At 49.1% G+C, this 19,881-nt stretch overlaps 1 protein-coding gene across 1 annotated transcript in view; it reads left to right on the top strand.

The window, feature by feature from the left end:
• Positions 1-309: 309 nt before the first annotated feature.
• LOC137466582 (zinc finger protein 420-like) overlaps positions 310-19,881 on the top strand; it is an 80,498-nt gene continuing 60,926 nt past the window's right edge. Inside the window, exons 1-2 of the mRNA XM_068178281.1 lie at positions 310-429; positions 12,248-13,134. Of these exons, the coding sequence (XP_068034382.1) occupies positions 310-429; positions 12,248-13,134 (1,007 nt within the window). The remainder of the gene's footprint in view (positions 430-12,247; positions 13,135-19,881) is intronic.

Here is a 19,881-nt window from a genome sequence, read left to right on the forward strand (position 1 = left end):
GCAGGCTCCCGTCCCGCTGCCTGCGGCGGCCCTCCCGGTCCCTGTTTCGCCGCCTGCCGCTTCGGTACCGGCCCCCGCCTCGCTGCTCGCGGCTGCCCGACCGGCCCCCTCCCCATCCTGCCCGGTTTGTCCGCGGCCGGTCCGCTGGCCGCGTCCGGCGGGCTCCCGTTAGTCCCGGCTGTCCCGTCTCTGGCCGCTTCTCCCGCAGCGGTTTTCTCGGCCCCATGCCCCGCGGCTTTGCCCGTTCCGGCTACACTGAGCGCTGCCGCCGCTGCCCTGCCTCTGCCGGGAGCGGCCGACTCAGCCGCCATGAGCCACGTGGAGGCTGACCGCACTCCCATCCGCTATCCCCCGAACATGCTGCCCCCTTCAGCAGCTCCGGCAGCAAACCCCGCCCGTGCTCCGCCTCTGGAGGACCTGGCCTCTATGGTCTGTCCTCCTCACACCGCTCTTCCGGTCCCGAGTCCCGTTCCCTTGGAAACCGCAGCTACGGCTCCAAGGAACTCCCTGTCCCTGGAAGATGCTCCTTATAAAAATACTAGAGGTGCAGTTAGGAAGCAGCTTTCTCCGGATTTTTCCTCACCACACGAAAATAAAGCTGCAGAAAAACATTGGAATAAAGAAATTGGTCTATTTCCACTAAGAGAGGTCCCGATGGGAGGGGGTGGGATTGGATTTGTGAATGCTCCCCTGACTTCTTCCGAAGTCAGAAATTTTAAAAAGGAAATCAAAGGGATTTTAGAGGATCCCATCGGCACAGCTGAACAACTTGACCAATTTTTAGGTCCAAACGTTTATACCTGGGAAGAAATGCAGTCTATAATGAAGATATTATTTTCTCAGGAAGAAAAGGAAATTATAAGAGTTGCAGGCATTAAAGCCTGGAATAAAGAACATCCACAGGGGCCCTCTGGAGAAGACATAATGCCAACTGAACCTCCGGGGTGGAGTCAAAATAGTGAGGAGGGGAGAAAACTTATGAATGACTATCGCAATACAATAATCAAGGGAATAAAAGGGGCGGCACCTCGAGGGCAAAACGCTAAAAAGGCTTTTGAGACACAGCAGGGGAAAGAAGAGACCCCAACTGAATGGTTAGACAGACTTAGGAAAAATATAAAACAATATTCAGGAATAGATCCTGAAACTGATGTGGGGAAAGCTTTGTTAAGAATTAACTTTATAACGAATGCTTGGCCAGATATTAGAAAGAAATTAGAAAAAATTGAGGATTGGCATGATAAACCATTAAATGACTTATTAAAGGAAGCTCAGAAAGTTTATGTCCGGAGAGATGAAGAAAAAGCTAAACTGAAGGCAAAAATTATGGCAGTCACCATGAGAGAAAACAAGTACAAGAAAAATCAAAACCACACAGACTCTACTCCTAACGGTCGTAGAGACAGAGGAACAGAAAAGAATAAAACCCCAATACAAACCAAACCTCAGGAGCATTTTAGGAATGTCTGTTTTTACTGTCAGGGCGAAGGACATTATAGGAAGGACTGTCCTAAGCGGGCAAAAGATCTGAAAATCTTCAAAGAGATGAGCACAGAAGAAGAATAGGGGGGTCAAAGGCTCTATTTTCTAGGGGACAGATACCATCTGGAGCCTGTGATAACTTTAAAAGTAGGTCCCCAAGAAGAAGAACTGGAATTTGTAGTAGATACAGGAGCAGAAAGAACCTGTTTGTTAAATATTCCAAAAGGTTATAGTGTAAGTAAAGATACTGTAAAAGTAACAGGAGCAAAAGGAGAGAGTTTCACTGTTCCTGTCATCAAAAATGTGGTAATGGAGGGAGAAACTAGATTTTGGATGGGGGATGTCTTGTTAGTCCCAGGAGCAGGTAGTAATTTATTGGGACGAAACTTTCAAGTGAAATTAGGGATAGGAGTTATACCAGAAGATGGGAGGATGACAGCTAAAGTGCTAAAATTAGACCAGGAGGATGAAAAGAAGATTAAAAAGGAAGTTTGGGCTGGTGAAGGAAATAGGGGAGGATTAAATATCGATCCTATAAAAGTTACAATTGAGAGAGAAGATTGTCCCATACGTGTGCGTCAGTATCCTATCTCATTAGAAGGACGAGAAGGTTTGAAGCCAGTAATAGAAAGGCTAATAGAGGATGGGACATTAGAACCTTGTATGTCTCCTCACAATACCCCTATTCTCCCAGTAAAGAAGTCTGATGGGAGTTACAGACTAGTACAAGATTTAAGGGAGGTAAACAAGAGAACTCGGACTCGCTACCCAGTGGTACCAAATCCCTATACTCTCCTAAGTAAGGTCCCTCCCCAGCATCAGTGGTTTAGTGTGGTGGATCTTAAAGATGCTTTTTGGGCTTGCCCATTAGCCAAAGAGAGCCGAGATATCTTTGCCTTTGAATGGGAGGATCCACAAACTGGGAGAAAGCAGCAATTAAGATGGACAAAATTACCACAAGGCTTTACAGAGTCCCCAAACTTATTTGGACAAGCCTTAGAAACAATATTACAAGCTTTCCCCACTCCCCCTGGGATACAAATTCTCCAATATGTGGATGATCTTTTACTATCGGGGGAAGTTGAAGCTGAAGTCAGGGAGGCTACTATAAAACTTTTGAATTTTCTTGGGGAAAAAGGATTAAGGGTGTCAAAAGGGAAGCTGCAATTTGTGGAACCAGAGGTAAAATATCTTGGACACTTAATAAGTAAAGGTAGTCGGAAGCTTAACCCAGAAAGAATTGCCGGAATTTTATCCCTTCCCCCTCCCTCTTCCAAGAGGGAGATCAGAAAACTACTTGGGTTATTGGGATATTGTAGATTATGGATTGAGGGATACACACAGGCAGTAAAGTTTTTGTATGAAAAATTAACAGAGGGAGATGATATAAAATGGACCAAGGAAGATGATGATAAATTAGGAGAACTGAAGTTAAAACTGGCCTCAATACCTGCTTTAAGCTTACCTTCACTAGAAAAACCCTTTCATCTGTATGTGAATGCAGAAAAGGGGGTGGCTCATGGAGTTCTGGTTCAGGAGTGGGGGGGGGTAAAGAGACCAGTGGCTTATTTATCAAAGATGTTAGATCCAGTGAGTCATGGCTGGCCAGTATGTATTCAGGCTATAGCAGCTACTGCAATCCTGGTGGAAGAAAGTCGTAAACTGACTTTTGGGGGCAAACTAATTGTGTGCACACCTCATGCAGTACGAAATGTGTTAAATCAAAAGGCTGAAAAATGGTTGACAGACTCTAGGATGTTAAAATATGAAGCAATCTTGATAGACAGTGATGACTTAACACTAGAAGTAAACAGAAGTTTAAATCCAGCTCAGTTTTTATATGGGGAACCAACAGATAATCTAATACATGATTGTCTAGAAATTATTCAATACCAAACAAAGGTTCGAGAAGATCTTGAAGAACAAGCCCTTTCAGAAGGGGAGATAATTTTTGTGGATGGTTCCTCCAGGTGTCTACAAGGAAAAAGAATGTCAGGGTATGCAGTAGTGGATGGGAAAAACATGCAAACCATTGAAAAGGGGAAATTACCTTCAAACTGGTCAGCTCAAACCTGTGAATTATATGCTCTAAAAAGAGCACTAGAATATTTAGCACACAAAAAGGGAACTATATATACTGATTTAAGGTATGCCTTTGGAGTAGTACATACCTTTGGAAAAATTTGGGAAGAAAGAGGATTGCTTAATTCAAGGGGAAAAGGATTAGTACATGAGGGGCTCATTTTAGAGGTTTTAGAAGCATTAAGATTACCAGAAGAAATAGCTGTAGTACATATTAAAAGTCACCAAAAGGGAGTGACTCCAGAAGTAAGAGGAAATAATTTGGCAGACCAGGAAGCTAAGGATGCGGCAGAAAATTGAACTGAAAGAGTTATGCTAATATTAACTCCAAATGAGGAGAAATTGGAAATTCCAAAATTTAGTGAAGCAGAGGAAAAAGAATTTAAGAAAATAGGAGGTTTACAAGATGAATCAGGGAAGTGGAAACTTCCTGATGGAAGACAATTACTTAATAAAATACTTACTAGAAGGATATTAGAAGACATGCATCAAAAAACTCACTGGGGTACTCAGGCTCTGTGTGATCACTTTCTAAGGAACTATGGGTATATTGGGATTTTTGGGATAGCAAAGAAGGTTACTGAAAAATGTATAACTTGCCAAAAGATAAATAAAAAGGTAATGAGAAAAACCACATTGGGAGGTCGGGAATTAGCTCTTAGGCCATTTCAAAGTATTCAAGTAGATTTTACTAAACTCCCTCAAGTTCAAAGATGGAAGTATCTATTAGTAATAACAGACCATCTAACTCATTGGGTGGAAGCGATTCCCACTGCCACGGCCACAGCCAACGTGGTAAGTAAAACCCTTTTGGAACAGATTATTCCAAGATATGGAATGGTTAATAGGATAGACTCAGACAGAGGAACACATTTTACGTCAAAAGTGTTACAACAATTAATTCAGACCTTGGGGATAAAATGGGAATTACACACCCCATGGCATCCACAGAGTTCTGGCCGAGTAGAGAGAATGAACCAAACTTTAAAAAGAACTTTAACTAAATTAATAGTTGAAACCCGAATGTCATGGGTACAATGCCTACCTTTAGCCTTACTGAGGATTCGAACACAACCCAGGTCAGACCTGGGAGTGTCACCTTATGAAATGATGTTTGGATTACCTTTTTTGACTACTCTACATGAAAATGCTACCCATGAGGTAGGGGAAGAAAATGTTAAAAAATATGTGAACACTATTGCCAAAACTCTTGAAAATTTAAGGTTAAAAGGAATAATCCCCCAAACCACACCTTTAGACTTTAAAATCCATAATATTCATCCAGGGGAATGGGTGTTGGTAAAAACATGGAAAGAACAATCTTTAACTCCACAATGGGAAGGTCCTTTTCAGGTATTGCTGACGACCGAGGCTGCGATCCGGACCAGGGAACGAGGGTGGATCCACGCCAGCAGAATCAAAGGACCTGTGGAAGAACCTAAAGAGTAGACGATAACCTCTGAACCGGGTGATACAAAATTGACTCTTAAACGGGGAATGGGTGGTAATGAACTGGGAAGACCTGAATGATCCAAGAAATATACACAAGATCACACCTAACTGGGAAGTAAGACCGAGTTACATCAGTAGTTTCAAATACTGCCTGGACAAACTTTGAGGTGCCTCCGGTACCCTCCTTGGGAAGGAATACTGCCACCACAGACAGGAGGATCAGGACTGTTTCGGACAAAAAAAAACTCCTGTATTTTGGCCTTAGCCTGTGATTTATACAAAGAGGAGGGCGGATTACAACCTCAATCAGTGCCACGTAATATACCCTGTTTGATTCACCCAAATACTGGGCATGTTAGTTGAGTTAAATGTAAATGTTTGAATTGTGGGAATAATTGGTATTGTAGTTCACACAAGCGACGCCCCCATTGCAAGAAGTGTCGAGTGTCAACTAGATCCCCTATCCAAGCAGAGCTCGAAACAACTGAAATAATAACTTTATTTTGTGGATGGGAATTATTAGTGCCTGTTGAATGGGAAATAGCTGAGGAACAGTGGGAGACCACCGTTAAGGAGTGTCAAAAACGATTTGCCTGAAAATTAGCTAAGAGAAAGTGACAAAAGAAGAGAGGGCAAGACCAGATTGGCCTCTATAATCGCCACCAAGAAGATCACATACACCTGCTGTGGGTTGCAACCCCATAGGCATGGGAGGTGGGAGTATAAGCCATACTGGACCTCTCCTTTTTCTGTCACTCATTTTCTGTCTTTTCCCTTTTGGGATATTGACAAAGCCATGCTACAGGTGTTACCAGAAGCTGTATATGGAAAGACACCGAGGCTCCTTTTTTATCTCGCACACTCATGTCAACAGTCACTGTTATAACCCATCCAGATTAAGAAACTGCATGCACAGTGGACAAAAGTACTAGATTACTGAGAATTTAGGAATAAGTGGTAACGGGGCGAGAAGTGAATGCCCAAAAAGGGAAAAATAGATTTGTTTCACATACGCTATTGGGAATAAAGCACAGGATCTGGTAAAAGAGCAATTGATAAACAAAAAAGCTAAGCCAGCACCACCACCTAAACCTGTACCAATCTCACTTGACAATTTGTATACCAATGCTGAATACTAGCTGGTGGGATAACGTGTTGGAAATAGAATGGTGGAAAAAGCTAGGCTTCTTCCTGTTATGCGCTACAGCTGGTCTAATATTCCTTCCTTGTTTGATCCCCTGTTTCATTCGACTCATCACCAGTGTAGTTCAACGCATGCAATTAGTGACCATGGATCAAAAATTGGATACAACAAAAACGGTGCAAAAGATTATGGTATTAAAGAAACAAAATAATATAGAAGACCCCTTTCAAGAGGCTAGATTGATTTATGAAGAAAATGAACGAAAAGTGAAGACTAGAAAGCAGTAAATATTGCTCGAGCCAAAATAATTATAAAAAGAAAGAGGAAGGATTGTGAAAAATGCAGAATGTATGGCTCTACGCAGATATTTACTATATGTATTATGCTAGGTTGGAAAGTTATGCTGTAGTAACATTTTAATAATATAGTAAATGTAGTTTTGTAATTGAAATTAAGCTTTAGTAGTTAAAATAGAAAATATGTGTGTGTGGTATTCTTTTTGCTCAAGAGAAGGAGAAGATAATCAAGAAATTCTTCACACAGAGATAACAATTACAAAAACCCCCAAATCTTCCAGAGGAGAGGAATTTATGGCTTTCCTTATCAACAAAAAACCGAACTTCTCCAAACTCAACTTAGACTTCAAGGCGCCTGGGATTAACAGGAATTCCTCAACAAGTACCGGACGAACTTCTTGTTTTAAATAAATATATGCATATTCATGAAGTGATTTGTGTATGCAACAGGTTACCCCTCTTAAGGAGGGAATTCTTTTTTATCGGGGTCCTTCTCCTGGCTCACTTTTGTCCAGAGAGAGGTACCCAGCCCGGGCTGTAACTTTTTGCTGTTATTGTCTCTTTAATTGTCCTAACTCTAATTGTTTAATCTTTATTACTATACTTGTATTATTTTTTCCCATTTTATTTTTAGTAAACTTTTATAAATTTTTAAAACGAGTGATTGGCGTTTATAACATTCTGGTGGCCGTTCATCTTTTCCTCATTTTTGGTTGCTCCCTCCAGCCGGGGCTGCATCAATTGACTGCTTTTGTCTAATTACACCATCAAATACTTGAATTCCAACTGATTTCCCAGAACTTGTTATAGCAAAAACCCCAGTGCTCTGATACTCCCTGTATAGCATAGAGAGTGCCAGCACATGTTGGAGTGGGCACAGGGATGATCCCCCCTTATTTTAGTGAGGTTTTCACAGCATTCTGCATTTGCTGTTTCCCTTTGTAGCTTCACCCATTTCTGTTGCAGAGTCAGAGATCCTCACCATGGGCTCTGCCTTCAGCTGTGCAGATTCCATCTGTGCAGGCAGGCAGAGCTTGGGGTGAGGGGCAGAGGGAATCAGCCCAATTCCTGCCCCAGGCAAGAAGAGCCAGGTCCATTGTCCCCACTTTGCCCCAGCAGTGTTAATTTGCATTTCTAAAGCTCCTCTGCTGGCTGCCTGGAATGCAGCTTCTCTTCCAGAGCTGCCTTCAGCAGCCCCACATGCCCCCCCCCCAATACCTGCTGCTTTTTTTATTTTTTCTTTCAAATCGTCTATTTCCTGTTTATCAGTGAAAGGGCCAACTTTAAATCTCTTCTTGTTTTCCAAATTACAGCCTAAAGGTTAACATCGAAAAACCCAGACCAAAATTTTGGTATCTCTCGCACAAACATACACAAAAATTTCCAAGGCTATTAAGTTTTTTCCTCTTCTCCTCGGAGTAAAAACTCATTCTCTCATCCCTGACCCAAACCTAACCGGCAATATAGAAGTAGGATTATTACAAAAAATACTCTACTGCTATAAACTTTGCACTGAAACTGCAGGAGAAAAGAAAACTCCACCAATATGTTTAGTGTTCGAGTCAAGGCATTCCTTGATTCTGGCCAGGATGTGCAGCAGAAATCATTCCATCCCCACATAGCCCAGGTGTGCAGAGAAAATCGTTCCATGACACGTGGGTTTAACTGGATTTTCCCCAAACTTGATACAGTCTGAACCAATCTAAATCCATTGGTTTAATGTTCTGTAGTTTCAAGTTGTGCAGTTTTTAGTATTTGGGTTCCTATTGGACCCGGATTTCTTGGCTTCTGCTGTTCATCAGGTCGGAACTGCTGGATTTCCTTCTCAGCCCTTTCCAGAGCAGGTGTCTCCAGCTCTGCCGGGGGCAGTGTCTGGAGTAGGTGTTGGTTGCTGTTTGCTGCTGGGCGTTATCTTTGTGGGTATCTTTTGGGCCATTCCCAGTGTGTTGAGATGTTAAACTCATCTCCACTGAGTGGTGGAACATCCCTTAAAAAAACCTTTACCATTTCCTTCCCTGAGGCCAAGGCAAACCAAGGCTGAGTAGAGAAATAAAATGTTAAAAATGTTAAAGTCTATGACCTGGTGTATTTTCCATCAGTGCAATCCCAGGCAGCGCAGTGTGTGAGTGTGGCTGAGACCCAGGGTGGAATTGTGCCGTTGTCTTCGCCAGCAGCTGTGGCAGTGCAGGCCCAGAAAGCACTGAAGCTGCAGCAGTGGCAGCAAGGATTGGCCCCGGTGGCTGGAGATGCCCAAGGAGGGTGCCCAGGCAGAGGATTTGAGCAGAGGATGTGTGGGCAGGCCCAGGGGCTTGCCCCGCTGTGGAGCCCTGGCTGCTGCTGCGCTGCCTTCAGTGCAGGCTCCGTGGGGGCCTCCCATGCTCCTGCTGCTGGCGGGAAGTGCAAATCTCCGGGGCTTCAGAGCCCTGGAGCCCAGGCTGAGGGGTCCCCCGTGCTCAGCTGTGCTGGGGGCTGTTTCTGGCCTCAGGGACACTCGGCATGGGCCACGCCACTTGGCCACCAGTGGTGCTGCTTTGGCCTCCTTAGGCAGGGCCCGATGTCCTGCTTGGATGTTGGGAACAGCAAAGTGCCAAGGCAGGCTCTGTGCCAGCCCAGCTTCCTGTGGGAGAGATTTCACAAGAGACAGGACTCTGGCCACAGACTGCTTTAAATGTACATCCCTTATCCCCACCCTGCACTGGGTGGAGAATTACCAGGGTAAGGAATTCCCAAGATCAATTGCAAGGGAGAGAATTGAATATCTGCCCTGGGTCTGGCTCTTCTTCTTGCCAAAGCCAACGGCAAAAGCCGTACCCATGGCATCTTGGTTTACATCCCTGACTCCTTCCCAGGGGCTGTTTGGGTGGGCTCTCCCCTGCCCAGGAGGGCAATGCCTCTGCCAGGTGCTTGTGGCCGACCCCGTCCCCTGGGTGCTGGGGCCCCCTTGGGCCCTGGGGTTGATCCCTGAGGGGCTGTAGGAGCTGTGCCATGGCCTTTGCCTTCAGCTTGGCCTTTTGCTCATCCCTTCTTGCATTCAGCTGCTGTGCCTTTGTGCCCAAGTGCTCCAGGGCCTTCTTCTGCCACTCCTGCAGCCGCGCTCACTGCCTGTGGGTGCTCATCCTCTGAGAGCTGCTGAGCTTTCTGCAAAATCTTTCCTTTCTCCAGCGAGCCAAAGCAAATGCTTAATAGAAAACCCTGATCCTTCCATGTACAATCTGCATTTCCCAGATGTGTCTTTGTTTTCCTCCTTGTGCTCAGGGTCCCCTCCCCAGCCCGTATCCCAGAGCCGGTCCCTGTCCTGCTGCAGTGTCCAAAGGCGGCCCCCCCGGCGGGCAGGGCTGGCAGCTCCACGGGGCTGGGCAGCGGCCGGGGCGTCCCGCAGGCTCCTGGGGGCCGGGGGCCGCTGCCGGCCCTGCCCGGGGCTGGTGGGGTCAGGCAGCGCCCGGCGCTGAGCCCCGGCTGCCCCACAGCCCCGGCCCGGCCCCGCAGCTCCCCACAGGCCCCCAGCCCGTGCTCCCGGTCCCGCACCTCTGCGCCCGGTGCTGCCGCTGCCCACCACAGAGAAACCCCCTGACATCCTGACCTCCTTCTTTTCCTCTCCTGGAAACCCGGGATGGAAAGGATCTGGATCAGCTGGCAAATTCTGAGCATAAAACAGTGCTGAAAAATATCTCAGTCCTCTGTATTTTTCTCTTCTTCCTCTTTTCCATCATCCTTTTTCTTACCACATAGATTCCTCCTGCTGCTTCTTGCCTTCACCACATTGCTGCCCACTGCCCTTCACCCGATCCCTTCCCAGCACACCAACACCATCCATCCCCTGTTGTCCAAATCCCTTCTTCACTTCCCTTATTGCTCCCCTGGGTGTCCATGTCCTTAATTACCTCTGGGGGAATGTGCAAACTACCTCAACATTCTCCCAAGTGACCCTTCAGAGACATTTTGGGATCATCATCCCTTTGGCCAGGACCCCTCCCTGGCTTTCCCTTTTCTCCCCTCCCTGGGTGCCCTGCCATGTTCACTCCCCGAAGATCCCAGTGCACTCACTGCTGAGATTTTCAGTGCTCTCTCCCTACTGACTCTTCACAGACCCCCCTGATGTGTCCCTCGTCTGTCTCCTGGTCACTCCCGGGTCCCCAATCGATCCCCGGTGCCGCCGCCAGCCAAGGGAGCCGATCACCCAAAGTAGGTGAGGCACCTTCAGCTGCACTCCCTGCTCGCAGCCCAGGACGGTGGAAGGAATTCCGGATGAGCCCCAGGGTGTGTGGGAAAATTGACATCAGCAGAGGTTTCTGTCCGCAAAGCAGACAGAGGAGTCCTGTAAAAGTAATTTAATTCCTAGAAATGGGAGAGGCCATGGGACATTCCCCATGGGATCTCTGCAGTTGTTGGAGGACACAGCCTCCTTTTCATCCCAATTCTCCTGGCCACATCTCCCTCTCCCTTTCCCCACTGGCTGAAGTACTTGAGAGGTGCAGACTTTCCAATCCTCCTACTACATACCCCCTTCATATGCACCCCACTATTGTATAGCAGACGATATTCATGGCTCTGTCAAGTCTTTGTTGTTCTTCTGGAAGTTCATGAATTGAGCAGGACCTTGGCTGAGCAGCAGTCTGTGTCATTAATTGATAACATGTCCTGAAACCGATGGCTTCTCCTGTCACTTCCTTATGCACAGGTGCCTGACCGTATCTCGGAGCAGATTCACAGCATCTGTTTGTAAAGACACTTTCCTCCTGTTCCTTTCATGGGGGTCCCCCGTTTTCGGGACATTCCCCCCTGGAGCAGGGTGTCCCCTCTTTGCTGCAGCCCCAGCCCTCAGGCAGAGCTCAGCCAATCAGAGCGCACGGCGCTGATGACTCACCAGTTGCCAGGCAGACTCGCAGCTCCCAGCGTTCCCCACCTGGAGCCCACCTGCGCCCCCCCCTCGGCCCCATCGCCCCCGCGAGGGGAATTTGGGGAGGTGGGAGTGGGGCAGCGCCAAGGCTGGGCCCCCCCGCACTGTCCTGGCGGGGGCGGCTACAGTGGGGACCGAGTGCGGGCGGAAGCGGGCATCCCTGCGCTGGGATGCTGTGGGTCTGGGGGGAAGAGGGAGCCGGCAGTGGGTGCTGGGCCTGGGGGCAGGAGGAGAAGGGAAGGAGAAGCAGGGTTGAGGAACAAAATGGTCAAACGATGGACGTGGCAGGAGAAGGTGGGATTGTGCAGGAGAAGGAGGAATAGCAGGAGGAAGAGGAGTGTGAGGAAGAGCAGAGTCCCAGGAGGAGGAGCAGAAACAGGAAGCAGCACAAGGTTCCACCCCTCCCTGTATCTGCAGCCTCCCCCCAGCCCCAGGAGCGCTGCTCCCCCACATGCAGCAGGTGACTGTGGAGGGGGATCCAGGATTTTCACGGGGTGAATCTTGGTGTTTCTGAGCTTGTTTGGGCTAAATGTTGGTGCTTTGGTTTTATGTGGCAGCTGAATCTTTATCTTTTGCAGGAGGTTTTTGCTGACTTGTGAGGTTTGGGGTGTTTTTGATCTGTGTCTTGGAAGTTTGCAGGATTTGTGGGCTGAATCTTGGTGTTTTGGAGGTTCTTACGTACAAAAACTTACCAATGACTTCTTGAGATGAACTTGGGCAGGGAGGAACCTCCAGTCCAAGTTGCTCTCCTCTTGTTTTTTCCCTGAACCAGGATTTTTCATTCCAGGTTGTGGCTGGATGGAGGAGGAGGAAAAGCCCCGGAGATCCTGCAGGAGGAGGGGCTGCAACCCCGGCCCAGGGAGCTGTGGGGAGGAAAGAGCCCCCCTGAGCCAGGAAGGCGGCCGGAGATCCAGCCGGAGCTCAGAGCTGTTGGAGAAGGCTCATGGCAGGGAGAAACCTCACAAGTGCTTGGAATGTGGGCAGGGTTTCAGCTGGAGATCCACCCTGATCGAGCACCAGAGGATCCACACTGGGGAACGGCCCTACAAGTGTGGGGAGTGTGGGAAGAGATTCAGCCAGAGCTCCACCCTGATCCAGCACCGGAGGATCCACACTGGGGAGAGGCCCTACGAGTGTGGGGAGTGTGGGAAGAGATTCAGAAGAAGCTCGGCCCTGACCCAGCACCAGGTGATCCACACTGGGGAACGGCCCTACGAGTGTGGGGAGTGTGGGAAGAGCTTTTGGCAGAGCTCTGCCCTGAGAACACACCAGCGCATCCACACTGGGGAGAGGCCCTACGAGTGTCCCCAGTGTGGGAAGAGGTTTCAGACCACCTCCAGTCTCCTGCTACATGAGCGGATTCACACAGAGGAGAGGCCCTTCCGCTGCCCCGACTGCGGGAAGGGCTTCAAGCAAAACTGCCACCTCATCAGGCACCGGCGCGTCCACACCGGGGAGAGGCCCTATGAGTGTGGGGAGTGTGGGAAGAGCTTCAGGCACAGCTCCCACCTGATCCGCCACCAGGGGAGTCACACTGGGGAATGGCCCTACAAGTGTGGGGAGTGTGGGAAGGGTTTCAGGGACAGCTCTGACCTGATCCAGCACCAGGTGATCCACACTGGGGAACGGCCCTACACCTGCTTGGAATGTGGGAAGAGCTTTGGGCGGAGCTCCAAACTGAGAAGACACCAGCGCATCCACACTGGGGAGAGGCCCTATGAGTGTCCCCAGTCTGGGAAGAGCTTCTCCAGGAGCTCAAACTTGACACAACACCAACGGAGGCAACACTAAGGGAAGCCCTGCGAGTGCCCCGAGTGAGGGAAGAGCTTGGAGTGAGGGAAGAGAGTGAGGGAAGAGCTTTGTGGGCTGCTCCAGCTCCATCCCCCATGGGAGGCTCCGGGCTGGATGATCCCCAGTGACCCACGTTGGGCAGAGCCCTGGTGCCCCCGAATGGGGAATAAAACAGAGAGGAAAACAATGGAGCTAATAAAGGGGCCGATATCTGAGGCCTGACTGAGCAGAAACTGTGGGAGACACAGACACAGTTTAAGTCTCCCTGGGCAAGAAGTGACCAAGCAACCTGTTGTGAGACTTTGTGATAAGATAATGTTCCCAGGTGCCGTGATGTCATGAAGAATGTGTAACCAATGGGAAATTGTTAGCAAACATCGAGCCCTATCTGAGCACCACACAAGTAAAACCCTGTATAAACACCTGGTACCCTCAATGAAATTGGCTTCTGGTCTAAACTCGGCTGTCCCCGTCTCTCCATCGTGGATAAGCCCTGTTGTGGGTGATCCCCGTTGGGTGGGGGGAAGGTGTTGGAGGGATTTCTTTCCCTTCTGCTTGCGCTGCTGTGTTTGGTTGGTAATAAATTCCCTCCGTGTGCCCAGGCTGGGTCTGTTGTCCCTGTGCCGGGGGCAGAGTGACAGCGGGGCTGGGGGGACACACAACCCCCCCAAAATCACCGCAGGGACGGAGGCCACAGGGAGGGGCTGTGGCTGCTCGCGGCTCAGGAGCTCTGTGTGCAGAGAAAAGGGGGTGACACCGGGCTGGGGGCCCCGGGGAAGGAGCACACACGCTCTGGGGGACGGGGGACACGACCCCCGGGACCCCCCTGACGTTCTTGCCCAGATAGAAGCTGAGCCCCAGCGCCAGGAAGACGAAGCCCAACTCGGAGTCCCTCATCCCCTTTGGCATCTTGCTGTGGGCGGCATCCGGCGACATCTCTGGGGGATCTGCAGGGGTCAGGACCCCCAAAACCTCTCACAGACACCCCAAGCCCCTCCAAGCACCCTCCCAGTCACCCCCAGCCCACCCAGGACCTCCTGAAACCTTCCCAAGATCCCTTCCCAACCTCCCCAGCACCCACCAAAGCCTCTCCCATTCCCCTCAGGATCCCACCACCCCCTTCCAGTTGTCCCTACAGCCCCAGGACCCCCAAACCCTCTCCCAGTCCCTTCCCAGCTCCACCAGGACTCACCCAGACCCCTCCCTGTCCCTTCCCAGCACAAACAACCTCATCCCAACCTCTGCTTTTCCATCCCCAATCTCCTTCCAGCTCCTCCAGGCTCACTCCAATCCCTCCCAGTCACACCCAGCACCCCCAAACTCCCTCCCAGTGTCCACCAGGACCCCTGGAACCCCATCCCACCCTCCCCAGCATCCTTCAATCCCCTTCTCAGCCCTTCCACACCCCCGAGCTCCTCTCCTATTGAAACCAGGCTATCTTAAACTCCTTCCCAGTTGCTCCCAGCACACCCCAATCCCCCTCCCAGCCCCCCCAGTGCCTCTCCCACTGTCCCTGGCGCTGTGGGGGCCGGGACGTGCCCCAGTGCTGGCTCAGGGGGTGCTCCAGGCTGACGTGCTCCACCTGGCAGCTGCAGGTGACCCCGCACTGGGAGTGGGGGGTTTCCAGCAGCACCAGGAGCTGGTGGCTCCAGTCCCCATTGGGGACCACGTCGGTGACCACCACATGCCTCAAGAGCTCCTGCTGGCCCTGGAACCACCTCAGCTGGATGTGGGCAGGCTAGAAATCCATCACGGAGCAGAGCAGGTGGCCAGGGCCGGGCTGGGAGCTCGAGGGTACCAGCGAGATGGACACAGTGGGATGGGTCCTGGGAGAGTTTGGGGACACACTGGGGTCAGCTGGGGGGAAGTGGGAGAGGTGGGAGAGGGCTGGTGTGGCATTGAGAGGGACTGGGAATGAAATTGGATAGGGTGGGGGAAAGCTGGGACAGAGGGGAGGTCTGGGATTGGGCTGAAAAGGACTTGGATTGGACTGGGAGGGCACTGGGAGAGAGGGTGGAGGTTTGGGAGTGGAGTTAGAGGGACTGGGATAGACTCGGAATGGAATGGCTGTGGGCTGAGAGGAATTGGGAGGGACTCTGGGGACCCTGGGAGGGACTGTGAGGTCCCTGGGAGACACTGGGATGGACTGGGAGAGGCACCGGAGTCCCTTGGGGTGAGGGGGCAGGAGGCACAAGGAGGGCTGGGGGCTCTGGGACGATTCCCAGGTCTCAGGTGTCTGGCAGTAGAGGTGACCCCAAAAATGCAAAAGTCCTTGCTTCCCAGCCTGCACAGCCAAAGAAGAAGTCGGAATGCGTAGGGTTGGCTTCTCAAGGTCGTTTATTTTCTCTTATCTGTTGTCGGGATCTGTGATTTTTAGATGATCCCAAGATGGTAAAGTCTCTGTCTTTCAGCCCCACTGCCAAAGAAGGAGTCGTAATTCGTCTGTGCTGGTTTTCAAGGGTGTTTATTTCTTCTTATCTAAAATATTTTCTCTCTGACCTGCAGCAGGTCTGTCTCGCAGGACAGCGTGCGGGGCTCTGCCCCTCAGTGGGATGTTACAAACATTATGTACCAAAAACTACTATGTGTTTTATTTACAATAACGTGCCAATATCTATCACCCATGTTGAACAGTGTATCCCAAGCCTAAACCAATAAAAAATGCCAACACCACAGTGAAACGTGGAGGGCATGAAGAAGAAGAAGAAAAAGGACAAGGCACACCCAGTTTCCTCCATCTTGCCTCCTTTGAACCCCTTACCTAGAATCCCAAAATTCTACTTTTGCACCCATGCCACACTAATTACCACTTATATCAAGCAGTCAGAGCTTGTAATTCATCCTGTAAGATTGAAAACTCTTTTCCATGGATAGAGATCAGAGACAGTGTCTCTCGGGGCTCTGTACAGGGGGGGTTTCTGACCCCCTGCCAGGGTCCCAGACCTTCCAGGGCAGCCAGAGGGATGCCCTGGATTCCCACAATCTATAACGTGCTTTCTCAAGGAGCTGCGGTCTGTCTAGCAGGTCAGTCTGTGGCAGACTCCCACCCCCTTGGGGTGGTGTTACCATTTTACACTAAAAACTACCTGCACTATGTTTACAATAACATGCCAATATCTGTCATTTATGTTGTACAGTGCGTCTCTACCTTCAACCAACAGAAAAGTGTCACTGTCGCCGTTGAGGAGGACGGGAGCAGACGGACTCCAAATTAGAAGGCAAGAAATGAAGCTCTGATTTATCTCAAATGCACCGCTCTATTTATAGGGAACATCATGCAGACTAACTTCATTGGTCTTAGAGTAAAAACATCTCACACCACTGGTGTGCAGTGAATGACGCACGGTGGCAGAACATATCTATAAACAATGTGAACAACAAGAGAGATTAGTGAATTATTTACATTCTTCCCCAAGTGCTTCCCAGGCTCTCGCCTGGTTAGAAAACCTTCTCTTTTTCTCTCTGACTGAACTGAGAATATCCACATGTCACCATCGCAGCAAGACATGGAGGGCAGGAAGAAGGAGAAGAAGGTCAGGACACACCCAAATCCCTCCATCTTGTCCCCTTGAACCCTGTATTTTAAAACCCTAAAATTCTACTTTTTCACCCTGTGTTAATTCACCTACCACCCTACTCAAACCCTCGTGGCTTGTAATTCCTCATACGATGTTGGCAGTTTTTCCATGGGCTGAAATCGAAGCCACAGGCGTTCTTGACACCGTGCCAAGGTCTCCGAGCCCCCTGCCAGGGGCTCGAGCCATCCAGGGCAGCCAGAGGGACATCCTGGGTTCCCACACAGAACTTAAAGAAGAATACAAGTGTCTGAGATAAAGAGAGATAAAGAGAGAGTTTCACTTAATTTGGGGTTGGAACAGGTAAAAAAAACTGAATCTGGGTCGCAAACACCAGGAGTGAAAAACTGTTCAGGCTCATCAACATTGATCAGGCAAATTTATTTTATGCATATGCAGCAGGTTAGGGGATAAAATAAACTGGGGAATTTTCAGGAGAATGAAGGGAAAAAAGATAATTTGCCATTACAAACAAAGTGTAGGTTGGCTGATAAATGAAATCGGACATTGAAAGATGTAAGGAACGGGAGAGGAGGTGGAATGATGTTTGTCTTTTCCAGTAAGGAGGCAGTGACTCTTGCTGTTATCTCTTTGAGAAGGATTTCTTGGCTATCTCATCCCTTTCTTGAGCTGCTAAAAAAATATCTTACATCACATAGTTTCTATTTGAACATTATGATATAACCTAAAACTATATTTACCACACTACTTACAAAGGATTAATACAGTACTACATGTGAAAAATGCAGATTAAAAGATTGGCTTTTCGCAAATACTAAAATGAATATGTATTGTGTTCTATTGATTAGTAGTGCTGTATTAGCATTTTAATGGTATGGTAACTGTAGTTTTGTAGTTAAAATGTAGCTTTTGTGGTTCAAATAGAAACTATATATGTGGGATATTTTTTTAAGAAAGGAATGAGGTACTCCATTGAGATAGCAGCCACAAGACACCTAAATCTTCTAAAGAAAGAATTTGTGGCTTCCTTATCAGGAGAAACTAACTTCTTCATGCCTCGCTCAGACCTAAAGATGCCACCAAGATTTGACACTAACCAGACAGAGCTCTTTGTTTTAAATAAAATGTATGCATCATGTGTGAAGGGTATGAATATGCAACAGGCTGTTGCTTTTAAGAGTTGTTTCTTTGTTCACAAGGCATGATTTTTAGCGGCTTAGTGCCCTAAAAGCATTCAGGGGCATTTAACTCTTGGTTTTTATTGCCTCATATTGTCCTAATCTTAATTGTCCAAATTTTTATTACTCTAATTGTATTACTATTTTTATAACCGTTTTATTACTATTAAACTTTTAAAATTTTAAAAACAATTGATTGGCGTTTTTCACACTACAAAATAACTTTCCAACATAATGCATACGGTATTCAAGTTAATATTTGCGAAGGGCCAATCATATAATACACATTTTTCACAATAGTAATAAAATAGCTATAAAAACAGTATCCTGGGCACCAGGACCCCCCCGTGCATTGATCCCCCCCTCACTGAGCACCGGGATTGGGACGGGACCCCCACTCGAACCCCGGGACACCTCCAGGCACCGGGACCCCCCGGGCAGCGCCACCCCCGTGCACCGGGACAGGGACTGGGCCCCCCTTCGTGCACCGACCCCCCCGAGCACTGGGCCCGGACCCCCCTTTGTGCCCCCCACCCATCACGGGGGTTCCACCCCCTCCCCTTTGACCCCCCCGGAGCCGCGGGACCCCCGGGAACAGTGCCGGGACCGGGGGGGCCCAGAGATGTGAGAAATGGATTCGTAAAGGATTCCCAAAACCTGGCAGAAAGCTCACACAGCCTTGGACTTGTCCGTGCCAACTCTGAGATTTTATTGTGCCAGTGAGCAGCTGCAAGGAATTATCAATAATCAATATCAGTATTGAGCAGCAGAGCAAAATGCTCGTGGTCAGTAGGAACCTGCAAAAGCCAATAGAGAAATGCAAAAAGCCAACAGAGAAATGCAAAAAGCCAACAGAGAAATGCAAAAGCCAACAGAAATGCAGAAGCCAGTAGAGAAATTCAAAAAGCCAATAGAGAAATCCAAAGGCATTCTGAGTGTTAGGAATGAGAAGCTTGACTCAGCCAATATATCAAGCAGGGGTCCTTGAGCAGCTGCCCCAGAACCTCCGCCGGGGTCTCCCAGCGCAGCCGGAGCCTCTCGGCCTGGGGTCCCCAAAGACTTCAGCAAGGCCCAAGTTCCTCCCAGGAACCCTCAGCTCCCTCAAACCCAGCATCCCCCACATCCCCTGCAAGTTCCCCCCATGGCACCGGCCATGGCCACGTCCCCACATGTCACTGGCCGTGTCCCACCATGTCCTCACCCATGGCTGTCTCCCCACCATGTTTCAATCCCTGTCATTGTCCCCACATCTCCATCCATGCCTGTGTCCCCTCATGTCCCCATGAATGGTCCTGTCCCTCTCCATGTCCATGTGTCCCCATGTCACTCTCCATGTCTGTGTCCCACCATGTTGTGTCCTACCATGACCACACCCATGTCTTAGTTCAATGTCTATTTTTACCTCAGTATTGGACATTTTGAAGGGATGAAGAGAAATGAAAAGAAAACCAAGGCCAAAAGGAAAGGATTTCCGTGTCCCTGCCGGCTGAGGATCCACATGATTGGGTAGAAGGGAAGACCCTTTTGTGGTGGAGTTTCACCCCACTGTCTCCAAAATCTTGGTCTTTTTCCCACTTTTTCACCATTTGGCTCTGGAAGATGCCCTTTGGCATTAGGAAATCAAAATCATGGAATCCCTGAAATTGGAAAAGACCTCCAAGACCATTCAGTATTACTTGATGCCACCAGCAGAGAGGACGTAATGCAAAAGATGTCCTGGGGTTGAAAGTCAACAAATCCATTCTCCCCAAGGAATTCCCATTTTTGGTCTGTGTCCTGATGGATGCTCCTGCCAGGGGTTCATCCAGGTGCCCACGGGGAGCCAGGAAGATGTGGAGCACTCCATCCAGGTGTCTTCCCAACAGGGATCACCAAGACAACAGATCTCCAGGGCTCTGCCCAACGGGGGTCACTGGGGATCATCCAGCCCAGATCCTCCCATGGGGGATGGAGCTGGAGCAGCGCACAAAGCTCTTCCCTCACTCCAAGCTCTTCCCTCACTCGGGGCACTCACACGGCTTCC

The sequence above is a fragment of the Anomalospiza imberbis genome, unplaced genomic scaffold (genome assembly GCF_031753505.1).
Source record: "Anomalospiza imberbis isolate Cuckoo-Finch-1a 21T00152 unplaced genomic scaffold, ASM3175350v1 scaffold_308, whole genome shotgun sequence".
NCBI classification, from domain to species: domain Eukaryota; kingdom Metazoa; phylum Chordata; class Aves; order Passeriformes; family Viduidae; genus Anomalospiza; species Anomalospiza imberbis.